Here is a 19,194-nt window from a genome sequence, read left to right as displayed (position 1 = left end):
CAACTGTCAGGTGAGTTATACAGGAGGCGAAGCTGTTAGAGGAGGCAGTTGGCAATGTGGTTTTTCGTTCTCCAGGGAATAAAAATAGCGTTCCAAGAAGGGTAACAGGAATCGACGAATTCGATCAAAAGGATTTCGAATTTAATGAAAGAGGCGAGTTCCCCATAGCAGCGAAATTGTGCACTGTTATGCACGAAGCTACTGGGTTTGATGGAAGTGCAATATCAATGCAAAGAATGTTGAAGAACATCGGATTTAAATACGTAAAGTCCAATGTTGGGCCCAAATTTTTAATGGAGCGTAATGGTATTGCTGCTCCTAGGATTACGTTTCTAAGAAAAATACATGACATCAGATCAAAAGGAACGTCAACTGTCTATTACTTGGATGAGACTTGGGTAAATCGAAACCATACTAGAAATTTTATTTGGCAAACAACAGATGGACAAGGCGGTTTGAAAGTTCCAGTGGGAAAAGGAGGGCGTCTTATAATATGTCACGCTGGCTCTGCTGCTACGAGGTTTGAGCCTGAAAGTAAACTTATTTTCAAATCGAAAACCACATCTCACTACCATACCGAAATGAATGGAGAAACATTTCGGGAATGGTTTCAGAATCAGCTGTTGCTTTATTTGCATCCTGACTCTGTCATTGTTATGGACAATGCAAGCTATCACTCTGTTCTTCTCAACAGGCCTCCCACTACAAGCACAAGGAAAAGTAATACTGTTTCTTGGTTGCGAAATAGTAATGTAACGCACAGTGAAACACAAACAAGAGCAGAGCTTCTGGAACTGGTGAAGATGTCAAAGACCAGCGTTAAAAACTACGAAATTGACTCCATAGCTAAGAAACATGGACACAGAGTGATACGAGTACCTCCTCATCACTGCCATTATAACCCCATTGAACTGGTGTGGGCACAGGTGAAGAAATACGTGGCGGACAAAAGCATTACATTTAAAGTAGCCGACACTGAAGGACTCACCCATGAAGCAATAGAGAAAACCACCGTTGCTCATTGGGAAGCTTGCGTTCGTCACACTGACAAACTGCAAGAAGAAGATTACCAAAATGAAGTTGTCACAGACGAAATAATGGATTCGTTAATCGTCAGTCTAGCTCCCACATCTAGCCACTCCAGTCCCGAAGGCAGCGACAATGAAAGCTCTGCGTAAAAAGGTACGTGAATGGAACGTGAACTTACTCTGTAATTATCGTGAACATTTACTTTCTTCTCAAGCTGTCGGTGCCGTAGAAAGTAGTTCAGTGGAATATCTATTCTGTAATGACAATTCTTTTTTACTTCTTTTTATTTTATTTTAAGGCATCATCGGTGGATGTCATCTCACTGTAGCTATTATATGCCGTTAATGTAGATTTGAAAACAGTTTACACCCTTATTTTTGCATAAATAAATTATTACTTACGATCATATGCAAAAATAAGGGGGTGAACTGTTCTTAAATCTACAATGACGGCATATAGCCACAGTGTGCTATTTCAGATGATATCCACTGGTAATGCCTTAAAATAAAATGTGGAACTCATCTGGATTAATAAAACAGATTTCAGCTAGAAGAGGCGTTTACTTCAAAAACCATTATTTATATACTTGCTGCGGTTAATGGCCATTCAAACTAATTTGTTTATCTTACTTCTCTCTCTGTCTATGATGTAATGTAGATTAAAATGCTGTTCGTCCTGGGGACTGGGGGGGGGAGTATTTCAAATTTGATTTGATTCTTTCGTCTTTTTAGTCTTTTTATTTATAAAGCAAGAGGAATGGAAGGCGTAATCTTTCTGTAAGGTGCAATTTATCAGAGAATCCATTCTGCTGTGAGAGAGTGTGTATCACTATTTCGTAATGTAGTTATGACTGTGAAAGATTGAATAGACATTCCATTCTGTTACGTGTGTGTCGCAGTACATTTAATAAATTTATCACGGAACGGGGAGTAGAGCACCATGAACCTTCCAGTAGCGAGACAGGTCAAACATCGGCTAAAGCAGATGTCCGTAGCATAGCTGCCGTCAATTCACCCAGCGCCGAGTTGACAACGCAGCACCTCTTGTAAGCTGCGCGGCGTGGCGACACGCCATTAACACTGTCGTGGACTGTAGTGGATGAAAATGTAAAGTATATATAATAAGAAATCACTAGGTTAAATGACATGGCTAGTTGATAATAATTTACGAGGTTAAAGTGATGACGTTGAATAATAAGATATTAGCACGTGAAAGATTGAAAGCCTGGATAATAAGATGGCAGGAGAAGAAGATAGCGTGGCTAGGTGGTAACAAATCATCAGGTGAGGCACTCACCGCCGAAGTCTGGCCTAACGCTGTTGTCGTACCCGCTGAGCAGGTTGTCCAGCAGCTCCGAGATGTTGCGGTGGTTGTTCCACTGCGCGCCGGCGGACCTTGCCAGCTCCTGCCTGCAACAGAGGGCATAACGGTCCAGCTCACACGTGCACTCTGACGTCACACTTTGTACAACGTAACTGTAAGCATAAGCTGCTCAGTTGTAAATTACGCGCAGGGTTATATATCGTGTGTCCCTCCCAAGAGACGTCAGGCGTGTTTTCTCTGATCTTAGCTCACTCAGTGTGCAGCTGGAGTCAACCCTAGGAAATATCACTCATCACGTCTTTCATGCGATGCCTATAGTCGAGGGAAAGCGTCATTTCTATTTCTATTAGAAAGAAAATATTTTTAAAGGGGAATTTTACACGCCGTTTGGATATAACTGTCCCCAAATTGTCTTGTGTGATATTCTGTTTGGCGATATGTTCTAACAGGGACAGCAAGGCAAGTACAACTTGCCCGTCTAATGCACGTCTCTGCTCCACGCTGCCTGCTACCGCCGCCGGCCGGGGTGACCGAACGGTTCTAGGCACTACAGTCTGGAACCGCGTGACCGCTACGGTCGCAGGTTCGAATCCTGCCTCGGGTATGGATGTGTGTGATGTCCCTAGGTTAGTTAGGTTTAGGTAGTTCTGAGGTCTAGGGGACTGATGACCTGAGAAGTTAAGTCCCATAGTGCTCAGAGCCATTTGAACCAATCTGCTACCGCCACACTGCAGCGCTGGTCAGTCACTACAGGAATACTGGTTATTCTTCGTGTTTTACCGCCCTTGTTAATCCTTAAGCCCTATCTATAAAACGAATATCGGGTTAGACTAATTTGGTACTGCTCTATCGAACAGGCACGTAAAATTTTGCTTTGAAAATCAGTTGAAGCAGAAAAGACCTGCCGACGCATGTAACAGTTCCGCAGAGTAGACGTGGCATGACCGTGTTTACAACGCAATAGCCGATTCCGGCCAACGCGTCTTTCAATTCTAAACGATATTTAGCATTCATTTGGAACGAGTTACGAGCTCAATATTATCAAGAATTGTACCACTGTACTCGTATCTTCAAGCGATTTCGGATGCCGTTTATTTAAAACAATACCTTTCGACGCCAACGGCCGTGCCGCAGTGGTTGGCATCAGATTGCCGCTGTCGGGTTGGCTAGCACTTGGATGGGTGACCATCCGGCCTGCCGAGCGCTGTTGGCAATCGGGTTGCGCTCAGCCCTTGTCAGGCAAACTGACAACCGACTTGATTGAGAAGTAGCGGCTACGGTCTCGTAAACTGGCGGACGGAAGGGACTGTGGTGTGCTGACCTCCTGCCTCTCCATATGCGCATCCAGTGACGTCTATGCGCTGAGGATGACACGGCGACCGATCGGTGTCGTTGGGCTTGTTCTGGCGGAGTTTAGATTTTTAATACTATTCGACCGATGCAAGCATTACGACTCCTTATAACATAGCAAAAGTACGGGTCCCTTAGCGTACAATCAACTAAAAAAAGTTTCGATTCGATATCTGGGACCGCTCCACGTAATAAAAAGGGTATTACTATGTCTTACATGATTCACAGCGTAAGCATAATAAAAATTCCAATATAATAACACTTTAGGAAGAGAAACACTGTTCAGAATGACGTCAGATTTGAACAGCTTATTGTTATCATTCATGCAAGGGGGAGGGGGGGGGGGGTAATTATTATAAACAAAAGAATATAAAGAAAATTTTGGCACTAGAGGGCGCTGCAAACATTACATTTTAACGCAAATGCGATCGGCTACAAGTGACATATGAATCGCAGAACGACGGCTATGGTCTGAGTTGCACATTGCACCATCCATACTGTTAAGTGCGCACGACCGCACAAATTCAGCAGTCAGCAGTTGTGGTACTTCTATTAAGTGAGTACATCCAACAAGGCAAGGTCGTAGCATTGGATGGAAAAAAATCGGTTTTCGATTGTTCTGCGGCTAAAAACAGCAAAAAGCAAAATGGCATAAGTTTTTAAGTGTTCTTTGGCCAAGAACTGCATAAAAAGCAAAATGCCATGGGTTTTTAATTGTTCTGGAGCCAAAAACCGCATAGAAAGACAAACGAGGTTATTTGCTAATTGTCGTGAGACCTGCGCAAGACCAGTATGCTGTCCAAGTTTTTCGATACAAGATGAAATCGAAAAACAGCATGTTCCACAACAGATAGGAGTGTTTCGTGGGTAAAGTTCAGAATGTGCTGCACAATGAGTGCCTTCAATTCAGCTACGTTCCTCATTGAAGCACTGAACACAACATCTTTCAAATACCCCCACAACCAAAAGTCACACGGATTAAGATCCGGTGAGCAGTGAGGCCAGGCTGTAAACAAATGGCGTCTGATAATTCTATCATTTCCGAAACGATTCTGCTGCAGTCGCCGCACTGGCTGTGCAATGCGGCGACGAGCGCCATCTCGCTTAATAACCATCCCACCCACACATCCACGCAGTTGAAAGGCTGGAGAGCAAAAGACCCTCCCAGCTTTTACCAGTAACGATAGAGGTCGCAAGGCCCGCAGGACACATTTCCTAGAATAGATACGGCCGTACGATATACGATGTCGTCACCTCAAGCCAAACAGTCACCTTTGATACCTGTTGATGTGCGTGTGGATTTTCCGCGTCGATATTCTGAAATTCTGGGTACTGACATGTCCTTGGAGATGAAAATGGGCTTCATCTGTAAAAGAGTGTTCCGTGGCCATTCACTGTCCACTTCTATGCTGAGGAACCCATTTACATTGTTTGCAAATAATTCTGTCATTTATCGTATTGTGAAGTCGTCAGAAGGTCAAAACAAATTACAAAACGATTTAGACAAGATATCCGTACGCGCGAAAAATGCGGTGATTCACATGAGCTGTATAAGGAATCTATTAAATTTCGGCTGTCAATTCAGCTTGACACCTAGACACTAAAATGTAGCTATCACATAGATAATTTTGTCAGGAAGGGAAACCAAAGACTCCGGTTTAGTGGTAGAACGCTTAGAAGATGCCACAGGCCTAATATAGGGGCTGCCTACGCTACGCATGTTCGCCCTCTGCCAAGTATTACTGTGCAGTATGGGATCTTTACCAGATGGGATTGACGGAGAGCATGAAAAAACCACAAGAGGGGCAGGTCGTTTTGTACGGGGTGTTCAAAAAGTCTCTCCGTAGTGCCGTATGGTTGTCAGCCGCGCGTGCCGTATGCAGCAGTGAATATACAGAAATGAAACTCAGTGAAATAAAAGTTATTAATTTATGGAATATTCATTTTTACTTACCATTTTCACATTAAATGTTGAAAGTGTACCCCCTGTTGTTGAATACACAAATAAATTCGTCTAATGTTTCCAGACACAAGCTGTAACATTTCTTCTGTAACAGAAGCAGTTTTCAATTCATCGATGGATTTTGGGCGGTTTTTATAGACAGTAGCTTTCGCTGTACCCAAGAAGAAAAATTCAGGTGGTGTTAGGTCAGGCGATGAAGTCCCTGTGAAATTCTGCGACCACCGAAAACATCAGCAAGCAGTGACATTGAAACGCGAGCTGTACGCGCGGTTGCACCATCTTGTTGGAAATACACGTTCAGTATTTCACTTAACACAAGTATTCCTATGAATGGATACAGAATATCACTGCAGTATCGTTGGGCGTTTATTGTTCCATTGAAAAATATGGGACCCACAATCCGACGTCTAGAAACTGCAGTCCGAACTCCTGTTTTCACAGAATGAAGTGGTTCCTCATGAATACACAATGGGTTTGCAGTACTCCACATACTAGAATTTTGCGAGTTCATGTGCCCGGATAAATGAAACCACGCCTCATCAGTGAAAAACGTTTCATTCAGAATATCCCTTTCATTTTGTTGAACGAAATTTTTGAACCATTGACAATAATGCAGTCTATTGCCATGATCAGTGTTTTTCAGTTCTTGCACGGCTGTCCCTTTGCATGGGAAAAGTTCTAATTTTTTCCTTACAGCTGTGTTTGCCGTACCGACAGTAACATCGATTTCCTGGGCGAGTTTTCTTACTGACTTGTTCGGACTCATGGATATTATCCTCACACAAAACGCTAGGACGACCACTTCTCAATGCATGTGACACTGAACCCGTACTACAAAATTTGTTAATCAGATCTCCCACAGTATTGCGGTGTGGGAGTGTTGTCTCCGGAAAAACTGAATTTAATGTTTAACGAACTGAAACTGTGTATTTACCGCCAGCTTTGAACACTTGTTCGACTAAAAACACACGTTCTTCAATGGTTAGCATTTTAACAGTGACAACAACGAAACAAACGATCAAAGAAACTAAACTTAAACGTTCACATCAACACATAACGACACACACTAACGATTCTACTGACGCTGCCTGAGAAAATGAAACAGTGGAATGTTGGGAGAGTCCACTTGAAGGGAAGTAACTCAGGCAGGCGAAAAATCATACGGCATGCGCCGCTAACAATCATACGGCACTGCGGTGAGACTTTTTGAACACCCCGTATTATTTCGAAACAGGGGAGAGAGGTCACAGATAGTGGCAGTCATTAAAACAAAGGCGTTTCTCATTTCTGAGAGATCTTTTCACGAAATTTCAATGGCAAAAGTTGTCCACTGAGTATTCTTTCGTCACCAACCTTCACAGGGAGAAACGATAATCGTAATAAAGTAAGAGAAATCAATGCGCTTACTAAAAGATGTGTTAATTTTTGCACAGACTTGTAGCTAGTGGAACGGCAGGTAAATAACTTGAACATTGATCGAAGAACCCTCTGCCAGGCCATTAAGGGATGACAAGCAATTTATGGTAGTAAGTGAAATACGTAAGCCATTTTACTCCCAATGATATGGTGACTAATCGTCACCTACAAAATAGATGTTGTGCTGAGGAAAATAGGGAATGTTTAAGCTGTAATCGGTGCATTAGAAATTGCCAAAGGCACGAAGAGACGACTTTTGAAGCATGTCGGCTAGTTCTGCGTTTCTACATCTTTGCCTACCAGCGCGATGCGTCCCTGTCTAGTCTGTGTGTGGCGCTTCGGTCGCCTTTTAGTTGAGTCTTTGGTTGAAGTTCCTTGGAACGGCTTGCTGATCACATGGGCAGGCAGTCAATCGCAGAGAGAGAGAGAGAGAGAGAGAGAGAGAGAGAGAGATAAAAGACACCAGTGACGTACGTTTGTCTAAGGGGCGCGTCGTCGGTAGAGTTCTGTTGGTTGGCAGTACTTGCGACTACGGTCGACGCAGCCGGTTCACCCTGCATCAAAGAAGCATAGATGTTTATGTGGGCGTTGGAGTGCTAGTCATTTTCTGGAGCCGTCTGTTCTGTCCTTTACCGATAGGGTACTCGGTGCTTGATTGACATCTGTGCTCCCGTGTTGAAGCTACTTCCTCTACCCTAGATTGCCTGTAGTAATCCATCACTCCGACTCAAGTATTAAATTTACACTTAAGAGCCAAAGAAACTGGTACACCTGCCTAATTTGTTATAGGGCCTCCTCGAGCACGCAGAATTGATGCAACACGACGTGGCATGGACTCGACTAATGTCTGAAGTAGTGCTGGAGGGAACTGACAACACCAATCCCGCAGGGCTGTCCATGAATGCATGAAAGTACGAGGAGGTGAGGTCTCTTCTGAACAGCACCCGGACTTGCTCAATAATGGTCATGTCTGGGACTTTGGGGGCCAGCGGAAGTGTTTAAACACAGAAGAGCGTTCTTGGAATCACTCTGTAGCAGTTCTGGATGTGTGGGATGTCGCATTGTCCTGCTTTGCACAATGGACATGAATGGATACAGGTGATCAGACAGGATGCTTACGTACGTGTCAGCTGTCAGACTCGTATCTAAACGCGTCAGGTGTCCCATATCACTCCAACTGCACACCGCCGACGCCATTAAAGGGCCTCCACCAGCTCGAACAGTCCCCTTGTGACATGCAGGGTTCACGGATTCATTAGGTTGTCTCCACACCTCCAACCGCGCGACCCAACTTGAAACGAGACCCGTCCGACCAGCCAACATGTTTCCACTCATCAACAGTCAAATGTCGGTGTTGACGAGCCCAGGCGGAGCATAATCCTTCGTGTCATGCAGTCATCAAGAGCACAGCAGTGGGCCTTGAGCTCCAGAAGCCCATATCAATGATGTTTCGTTGAATGGTTCCCAACCTGATGCTTGTTGATGGCCCAGCATTAGAAACTGCAGCAATTTGCTGTAAGGTTGCACTTCTGTTAAGTTGACGATTCTCTTCGATCGTCGTTGGTCCCGTTCTTGCACGATCTTTTCCCGGTGGCATCACTGTCAGAGATTTGATGTTTTACCAGATTCATGACATTCACGGTACACTCATGTAATGATCGTACGGGAAAATCCCCACGGATATGCTCTGTGCCGTCGCTCGTGCGCTGACTTTAACACCACGTTTATCCTAACTTATATCTTGATAACCTGCCATTGTAGCAGCGGTAACCGATGTGACAAATGCATCGGACACTTATTGTCTTATATAGGCGTTGCCGACCGCAGCGCAGTATTCTGCCTGTTACATATATCTGTACTTAAATACGCTAGCATATTCCAGGTTCTTTGGCGCTTGAATGTACTTTTGTTGTTCCTCTGTTTGAAATTATGTGAGTGCCGTACTCGATGTGTTTTGAAATTTACTTTAACTACCACTTGTTCAGTGTCTGCTTATCTTGTCGGGCCTGAAATTAATTGTGTCGTATTTTCAAGGCCAGCACGTGTATTAGTGACCACTGAGGTCTAAATTGAGTGTTATTTCTATTGGAAGTTGCAGCTTTCCTGATCGATGTAACGTCTATAAAATTGTCTGCGACCGTGGTAAGCAAACGCTAGCGGCCCCGTGAATCTTGGATCATTTTGGTATTTAAATTCCATAACTCTGCTTAGATTTTGCCCCTTTAAAAAAAAATTAATATTTGCTGTAGTAAATGTATTTACTCTTGTAGTTGTTTGAGTGTTAGCCCCAAAGATTTGTCTGTAGCTTTTTAAGTTAATTTCAAAAAAATGGTTCAAATATCTCTGAGCACTATGGGACTCAACTGCTGTGGTCATCAGTCCCCTAGAACTTAGAACTACTTAAACCTAACTAACCTAAGGGCATCACACACATCCATGCCCGAGGCTGGATTCGAACCTGCGACCGTAGCAGTCGCACGGTTCCGGACTGCGCGCCTAGAACCGCGAGGCCACCGCGGCCGGCTTTAAGTTAATTTGTTTGAGTTCCCTGTGATATCTTGGTTATTACATTAATTTCTTATTATATTTTATTGTGAGATTAACCGGTTAATCCTCTTAGTAATTCGTATTGTAATATTCTTGATGTAATACGTAATGTTTGTATTAAGGCTTGTGGCCACGCTCACATTCAGTTTCTTGGCTTGGCCTGAGCATTTTAGTAAGTGCTACGAGTATTTGTGGTGTCACCGCCAGACACCACACTTGCTAGGTGGTAGCCCTTAGTATACGTCGGACCCGCGTGTCGCCACTATCAGTGATTGCAGACCGAGCGCCGCCACACGGCAGGTGTAGCTGTCTACATACGTTCTCATTTGCTGAGACGACAGTTTAGCATAGCCTTTAGCTACGTCATTTGCTACGACCTAGCAAGGCGCAATATTGAGTTACTGAATGAATTCTGAACAGATAATATTGTGAATCAGGTACCGTCAAGAGCGACGTTCATCATTAATGGATTAAAGTGAAGTATCAAACTAAGTACGTCAGTTTCCTGAATTCTAATTCCTTGTCATGTTCCAGACCTCACGTCAGTATAGTTCTTCCCTCCTCACGCCAGCCTGCGTGAGCTAAAACGCGTGCATTTCGGCCTCCACTAGTAACACGGTGTTGGCTCTTCTGCCAACACAACAGTATTATGCATGAATTATGCCTGCCTATTTGTTCTCGGTTTCCCGAGCTGTTTCTAGCGTTTGGAGGCGCTGCCCGAGGTGTTATCTGTTCATCAGCGGTTCATACGGCTTAGGCTATCCGCGTCGGCTGTATATGTGCGCGCGGGCGGCGCGCTGCTGCCCGCCTCACCGTAGCCTCCGAGTCGTTGCGGGCTCTAGGCTTGCTACGGCATCCCCCGTAAGTTGAGTTTCTATCTCGTAGATAGAAGTGCACCTTATTCTAAAGCATCTTACTCAAATCCTGGCCGGCCGTACCTGCTCCCTCGATGTTACCCCTGCTTGATGTTTTGCTTTAACGTAATAGTTTTAATATTGGTGCAATACTCAATTTCTTAAATGGTATTTTATTATTTTTCCAGGTCAGTATCTTCATTATGCCCAAGGGGCTTCTCTTATTGGTGAAATATTCAATATTTGGGATGAGAATTGTTCAAATGGTTCAAATGGCTCTGAGCACTATGGGACTTAACATCTGAGATCATCAGTCCCCTAGGACTTAGAACTACTTAAACCTAACTAACCTAAGGACATCACACACATCCATGCCCGAGGCAGGATTCGAACCTGCGACCGAGTGGTCGCGCGGTTCCAGACTGAAGCGCCTAGAACCGCTCGGCCACAACGGCCGGCACCAAGCGCGTGTTTGAGCTATATTTGATGGTACTGCATGCATGTTAGTCCTTCCAAAACTGGTGCATTTCATTTGTTTAAATTAGCTAATTAATCATTAATTAATGTAACTAAAGAAACTTTTGAGTAAATGCGTAAATCATGCGTATTTTTTTAGCGTTTTCGGTACCTGTGCAATAAAAGATTGTTGGACTCTTGTGAAGTAACAAATGACTTATGATAAATGACCTACACCTTTCACATGCCAGTTTACTTGTTTCCTTACCCTGAGGCGTCCACTGACATTTCAGGCATGAAGAACATAAATTCCTTAATACTAGACAGAAATCAAATCTGCATGTGCAATGCACTTCCTTGACTCTTGTGCAGAAAGGAGTACACTATTCTGCTGCATCCATTTTCAATAAGCTACCACAAGAACTCAAAAATCTTAGCAGTAGCCCAAACACTTTTAAGTCTGAACTGAAGAGTTTCCTCATGGCTCACTCCTATTCTGTCGAGGAGCTCCCACAAGAGCTAAACAATTAAGAAGATTCCAGTGTTACATTGTTGATTTTCTTTATTTAACGACTTGTCGCGTGAATACGTTTCTTATATTTCATTTTATCTGTTTTTTCTATCGTGTTATAATTTCACGTATTGACTCGTTCCATGGTCATGGAGACTTCTCCTTAATTTGGTCCCACGCAACAATAAGTAAATTAAAAAAATAGAAAAGTAAAACGGAGAGCTCCAGACACTTTTACGAAGCACATGACTCCCCATTGTTGTGTGGCTGCTTTTTTGACAACTCAAGAATGGAGACAAACAGTTGCACAATCCGCCAATCCGCTGGCGAGATCGCCCAAAATATGGCGAAAATTGTCTCGCTTGGAGAAGTTTGAGGTGGTGGCGATGTAAGTTGGACGAGGGCCGTGGAGTCTTGGATGACAATGAGCAGTCAGGGAGGCCGCGTGCGTCGCTGGCTGACAACATTTTCCTCGTGGATTCAATAGTGAAAGCGGATCGGTATGTGCACATCACGGTCATTTCCTGGGAGCTTGACATATAGTGTGGAAGTGCTTACGACGTCGTTCACGGGAAGTTTTCCTATCAGTGGGTGCCTAAGCAGTTCGATGACATTATAAAAGGCAAGCAAATGATATCTTCCTTGAATCATCTGGAACGGTACTCCGACGAGAGTTAAGGTTTGTGGGACCGCATTGTTCCTGACAATGATGCTTGGATACTGCATTTCATGCCGGAATTCAAGCAGTAGAGCATGTTGTAGAAACATCCAGATTCATGTGTGACAAAACAAACTCCGTTCAGCGCCATCTGTTGGGAAAGTGATGTTAACGACCACTCCTGCTGCATTTCATGCCACAAGATGCAATAATAAATGCCGACAGTTATTGTTCCACACTCTGAGGTCTGAGGGCTGCTGTCAGGCGAAGGCCCTGAATGATTCTCGATATGAACGTGATTCTGCTCCACCACAATGCGAGACCACAGGTGGCAATCAGAACTGCTGGAAAGTTCCGGGCATTTCACTGGACCGCTGAAAATGTTCGTGGCAGGAGAGCTATTCACATGTAACGACGAAGCCAAGACAACATAACGACAATGGTTGCATAGTCAGCTGGACGCATTCTACCGGAGGGGCATCTCAAATTTAGTGCTGCGATGATACAGATGTGTGAACCGGTGTGGAGACTATGTGGAAAAATAGTGTAAGCTACGCAGAATAAGATGTAGCCGATATTTGTCATCGCCTGTATGATTCTTGTTGATAAATTTACTTAACTGGGCAGTAATATTACCAGGGATGGAAGGAGCAAGGCAGAAGTGAGAAGTAGAATAGCTCAAGCAAAGGCTGCTTTTAACAAGAAGAAAAACATATTAAAATCTAAGAGCCTTGAAACCAGGAAAAGATTTTTGAAATCATATGTGTGGAGTGTGGCATGCTATGGGTGTAAAACATGGACTCTCGGGACAGAGGAACAACAGAAGCTAAATTCTTTTGAAATGTGGTGCTATAGACGCATGCTCAAAATAAAATGGATCGACAAGGTCACAAACGAAGTGGTTCTGGAAAGAGCAGGTGGGAAGAGAAGCTTCTGGAGTTTCATTGTTAAAAGAAGAGTGCAATTTACAGGCCATCTATTAAGACATTAAGGACTCCTGAAGACAATCATAGAGGGATATGTCGAGGGAAAAAGACCAAGAGGAAGACCACGACTGAGGTACATGGATCAAATCGTGAAAGATGTGGGATGTGACACCTATAAAGAAATGAAGAGAAAAGCTGAAAGACGCACAGAATGGAGACAAGCTGCCATTGTAGCTGTTGCAAACCAATCCTTGGATTGACCACTACAGAAGAAGAAGAAGAAAGTATGATTCTTACAATCACTAACAAAAAATAGAGGAAAAGACTATCTGACTTTCTTTTGCAGTTCTAAAGTCCTTCCTGTGTTAGAAATGTGGACATTTGTCCCATTTAGGGTTAAGGATAGTAGGGATTCCCCATATTTCGGGCTAATGAGCCTGACTGGTCAACTAGTAGCTCTTGAGTTTTGAATGGACTGAAGTACATCTTGCGCCGATTTTGATAGTGCACACTGGTCAGTATGCAGGTACTGGACGGGCCTGTTCAGGTTTATTGATTTTGTACATCGAGTATAGATTTAAGTGTCAGGAAGTCATTTCCAAAAGTATTTTTATGGAGCGTAGCTATGTATGGATGTGAAACATGGATGATAAATAGTTTAGACAAGAAGGGAATAGAAGCTTTCAAAATGTGGTGCTATAGACGAATGCTGAAGATTAGACGGGGATATTACGTAACTAATGAGGAGGTACTGAATAGAATTGGGGAAAAGAGGAATTTGTGGTACAACTTGACTATAAGAAGGGATTGGTTGGTAAGACACATTCTGAGGCATCAAGAGATCACCAGTCTAGTATTGAAAGGGTAAAAATCGTAGAGGGAGACCAGGAGATGCATACACTAAGCAGATTCAGAGGGATGAAGGGTGCAATAGGTACTTGTAGATGAAGCAGCTTACACAGGATAGAGTAGCATGGAGAGCTGCATCAAACCAGTCTCTGGACTGAAGACCACAACACAATACACACAGATGCAACTGGAGATCATCAGACTACACGTGGTATTTGCAGAGGTTCAAGACTGATGAAACATCATCTATATACGAGGTGCATTCAAGTTCTAAGGTCTCCGATTTTTTTTCAACGGACTGGAAAGAGATAGAAACATGCGCATTGTTTTAAAATGAGACCGTGTTCATTGTCAATACGTCCCAGAGATGGCAGCACCGTACCGCAGATGGAATTTTACCGCCAGCGGAGAGAATGAGAACCGGTTTAATTACTTAAAATGGCGACGTTTTCCTTACTTGAAGAGCATGCAATCATTCGTTTTCTGAATTTGCGTGGTGTGAAACCAACTGAAATTCATCGACAGTTGGAGGAGACATGTGGTGATGGAGTTATGGATGTGTCGAAAGTGCGTTCGTGGGTGCGACAGTTTAATGAAGGCAGAACATCGTGTGACAACAAACCGAAATAACCTCGGGCTCGCACAAGCTGGTCTGACGACATGATCGAGAAAGTGGAGAGAATTGTTTTGGGGGATCGCCGAATGACTGTTGAACAGATCGCCTCCAGAGTTAGCATTTCTGTGGCTTCTGTGCACACAATCCTGCATGACGACCTGAAAATGCGAAAAGTGTCATCCAGGTGGGTGCCACGAATGCTGACGGACGACCACATGGCTGCCCGTGTGGCATGTTGCCAAGCGATGTTGACGAGCAACGACAGCATGAATGGGACTTTCTTTTCGTCGGTTGTGACAATGGATGAGACGTGGATGCCATTTTTCAATCCAGAAACAAAGTGCCAGTCAGCTCAATGGAAGCACACAGATTCACTGCCACCAAAACATTTCGGGTAACCGCCAGTGCTGAAAGAATGATGGTGTCCTTGTTCTGGGACAGCGAGGGCGTAATCCTTATCCATTGCGTTCCAAAGGGCACTACGGTAATAGGTGCATCCCACGAAAATGTTTTGAAGAACAAATTCCTTCCTGCACTGCAACAAAAACGTCCGGGAAGGGCTGCGCGTGTGCTGTTTCACCAAGACAACGCACCCGCACATCGAGCTAACGTTACGCAACAGTTTCTTCGTGATAACAACTTTGAAGTGATTCCTCATGCTCCCTACTCACCTGACCTGGCTCCTAGTGACTTTTGGCTTTTTTCAACAATGAAAGACACTCTCTGTGGCTGCACATTCACCAGCCGTGCTGCTATTGCCTCAGCGATTTTCCAGTGGTCAAAACAGACTCCTAAAGAAGACTTCGCCGCTGCCATGGAATCATGGCGTCAGCGTTGTGAAAAATGTGTACGTCTGCAGGGCGATTACTTCGAGAAGTAACGCCAGTTTCATCGATTTCGGATGAGTAGTTGTTTAGAAAAAAAATCGGAGGCCTTAGCACTTAAATGTATAGGGAAAAGAGTGCAGGACCGAATAACTAGCCCTGGGGGACGCCTACCACTAGCGCCTCCATTGTCCCGGACATGACGCACTGCTGGCGAGAAGTCAGCTATGAGCGAGAGAAATTTAGGCTCTAATACACCAAGTAGCACGTCGAAGTCGACAATGTCAGAGGCTTTTGCTGAAGTGTAAGAAGCTCATGATAGTCGTCTCTTGTGCATCCATGGCAAGCTTCAGGTAATCTGTTACTTTCATTAGGGCGTATATTGTACTGCGGTGTTTACTGAAACCAGATTGGTGTATTCTATTGCAGGTTTTTGTAGTTAGCTAGTTTTGTTATCTTGTGTTGAACCACGGATTCTATATTTTACAATGATCTGATAGTTACAAAACATAGCTTTACGTTTCACTTAATGCGTTCGGTCAAAATTTTTTCCCAGGGACTGCGAGGCACATTTTCAGTTGCCATTTGAGGAACGGATGATCAGATGAATTATCAGTAGATCACCCTGCAGAATATACCACAACAGTCCGTCGGCATATACCGTCCGACGTGGTTGGATGATCTTTACGGTAAATTGCATCTTCGAATTATCCCCACAGAAATCTCTAAAAAATGGGTTCAAATGGCTCTGAGCACTATGGGACTCAACTGCTGTGGTCATTAGTTCCCTAGAACTTAGAACTAGTTAAACCTAACTAACCTAAGGACATCACAAACATCCATGCCCGAGGCAGGATTCGAACCTGCGACCGTAGCGGTCTTGCGGTTCCAGGCTGCAGCGCCTTTAACCGCACGGCCACTTCGGCCGGCCGAAATCTCTAAAGATGAGTCAAACTATGGACCAGATAGGCCGTTTCACTGTGGCATTCCGTCCTATACAATGACTAGGAAATTTCTCATTCCCTATTTTCTCTACAACGTCGGAAGAATAAGCTGAGGAGCTACCATGTTGGAACCACATACACTGTCGTTTATCCAGTAGCAGCCAGTTTGAGAGAGACGGTAGAATGTACGTAAGAAAGGATGATCACATATTTGAATGGAACACGCCTGGAATAAAGTAAAGTCAAATTTCCTACGATGACTATAATTAGGTGCGAAACGTTCAAAGTGTCTATTAACGATGCGCTTCCATTATCTCTTATTTTTATGACACTGGAAATGACTATGGTGGTACTAGTTTAGCTTCGTTGTGTCTCCATTAAATAACTGTAGAATAAAGTTGGGTCTCCTTCTTCAGAAATAATAACGTTCGTCTGGAGACTTACCCTTATTAAAAGTTCAGCTTGTTCTAGCGAAGCAGTTATCGACAAGAAGCAAAGCCGCAACAGAAAAATACCGCCTCTAAGAAATGGCAGTGGTTTTCAGAATGAATTACTCAAGCTTCGACAGAAGATGTTCCATCCAGTGTTAAAGGTAACTCCTTGACTTTACCTTTTCCGCATAATCTGTAAGTGAATTTTATTATTGTAGATCACTCCTCACAGTAATGCCTCCTATGTTTATGGATGTACCGTGGAGTTTCCTCTTTCTCGTAATCACGCAACGATCGTGAGCATCTATGGAAAGTTACTGAATCATGGTGAAACATTTCTCTTCAGAGAACTTGGAGCTCGCAATATTTCCTGCTCTGTAATGCAGGATAGGCAGCGATCTGTGGCATACCTGAAGACAGAGTACGATGCCGGTGCAGACACAAGCGTTTCAGAGCACACAGTGCAGAACACGTTGTTCGACATGCGTCTCCACAGCAGACGTCCCGTACGTGTTCCCATGTTGACTCAACTTCGGCGTTAATTGCAATTATTTTGGCAACGGAATCATTGATACTGACCCGTAAATCAATGGAACGTGTCACCTGGTCGGATACATTCGACTGTTTATCAACAGAAAGATATCGTTCTGTCTGATGAGTCACTTTTCTTGTTACACCAAGTCGATGGTCGTGTCCAGATACGTGGCATCCAGGCGAAAGTCTGTTAGTAACATCACCCACGCCACTGACGCCGGCGGCGGGGCCAGTTTGAAGCTATGGAGGACATTAATCTTGGCTTCCTTGGGGATTGCGGCAGTAATCGAGGGCACCACGACAGATGTGGAATACGTGAACATTATAGTGGCCCACTAGTACCTCTTCGTTCTTGATGTTTCTCAACAAAGATGGCATCTTTCGGCACGATATCTGTACGTGTGGAATGTACAGATTCTTAACATAGTGGTCCGAGCAGTATGGCAGTGAATGTCTTGACCACCAGAGTCACCAGATATGACCCGGAGGAACGCATCTGAGGCTTTATCTGGCACCAGCTCCAAGGCCACAAACCACCGGCTCCAAATTAGCGGGAATGCCGTGATCAGTGTGTAAACAACCAGTGATACGTACCTCGGGAAACCTGGCAAGGACTTGAAGAATCCCTGCTACATAGAGGTGTAGAGGTGCTGTTGTGCAGAACTGGGCTAGCCGGGTTTTAAGCAGGTGCTCACAAGGTTTTGGCTCTTGGGTATACGTACTTAACAAAATCAATGTTTCATTGCTTGATAGGGCATTTTACTGCATCCCATTTGATACATGGTAAAAATTGCTGTTTTGAAGAGCGCGCTGCAGCGGGTAGCGTGAAGTAGTCGCCCTCCGTTTCTGGCGGTGGCGTCGCTGTGGAAATCGCAGCTTCGGTGTCTCCCTCTGGTGGGAAAGGGGAAAGGTTGCCTGTTCACGTGCATTTAAAAGGCGCCATGCGCTGGTCAGTCGGTCAGTCGGGTCGGTCTGGGAGTCGGGGCAGTGAGTCGACAGAGTCAGTCGGAAGGCACACACTCGCATGTTAGTCAGTCGGCTCCAAGTCTCAGTCGCTGTTGGGTTGTGGACTGAGTCAGGTTCGTCGTTACTACACTGTTAGACGAATTGCCAGTCAGCAGCAGGCAGGTCCGCACAGTGCAAGTACGCGCCGGGACCGTGGTCGACGTAGACGGAAGGCCGTTGGTCGATCGGTCGGCTGGTCGTCGGATGGCGACATGTGGTCTGCTGAGCACTGACACCAGGACCAGTCGGGAAGAGTTGGCAGCCAGCAGCAGTCGGGTCCGTATGGTGTCAGTATTCGCCGGGACCGCTGTCGGCGAAAGCGGACTGACGTTGGTCGTTTGCTCGGCCGGTCGTCTCTGTCGACGACGTCTTGGATCCTCAGGACGAACACCATTTTCCGAGTCGGGGTGTGGTTGGACCTTGTTGGTTCGTCGGAACTGAGTAGCGACGTAGTCTCCACAGCGCGAGGCCAGGCTGGGGCTTTTGGCGGCGGGCACGCGCTGTTGCATTTGGAGGCGCTAGCTTCGAGAGCGACTTTTCGCTTTCCTCCGAAGCAGGATCCTCAAGTTGAGTAATTAGTGACTTCTTTTTAAATCTTGACTGTTACGATTTATTCGTTATTTGTGGACTGTTGTTTCCTCAGCACGTGATAAAAAGTGGTGTGTGTTGTTGTCTACAACCCGTAGCCTTCTTCCGTAGTGATTTGACAGTTGTGACTTGTGTTTTCTGTATTCTCCTAAACATGTCTTGAGTGGTGTTTGATGCCTTGATCTTGGTGAGGCCGAGTTAGAAGGTGTAGGTATCTTGGTTTACTCGACATCGGCCGATATTCTCTCTTGTTTGTGCAGTTGACGGTTGGAAATCGGTCGGATTGTCGGTCGGCGTGCTAGTATGTCTGTCGTTCGGAGCTGCCTCTGTCATGTTTGTCGGATTCGGTGTGTTAACGAATTTATTGCTT

The 19,194-nt window shown here is 44.7% G+C and overlaps 1 protein-coding gene across 1 annotated transcript in view; it reads right to left on the bottom strand.

Annotated features, from left to right (window-relative positions):
• Positions 1 to 19,194, bottom strand: part of LOC124605895 (gamma-aminobutyric acid receptor alpha-like) — a 352,032-nt gene that overhangs the window by 264,250 nt on the left and 68,588 nt on the right. Inside the window, exon 3 of the mRNA XM_047137842.1 lies at positions 2,326 to 2,438. Coding sequence (XP_046993798.1) covers positions 2,326 to 2,438 — 113 coding nt within the window. The remainder of the gene's footprint in view (positions 1 to 2,325; positions 2,439 to 19,194) is intronic.

This window comes from Schistocerca americana, chromosome 3 (assembly GCF_021461395.2).
Source record: "Schistocerca americana isolate TAMUIC-IGC-003095 chromosome 3, iqSchAmer2.1, whole genome shotgun sequence".
NCBI classification, from domain to species: Eukaryota; Metazoa; Arthropoda; class Insecta; order Orthoptera; family Acrididae; genus Schistocerca; species Schistocerca americana.
This window is presented reverse-complemented; position numbering and strand designations above follow the sequence as displayed.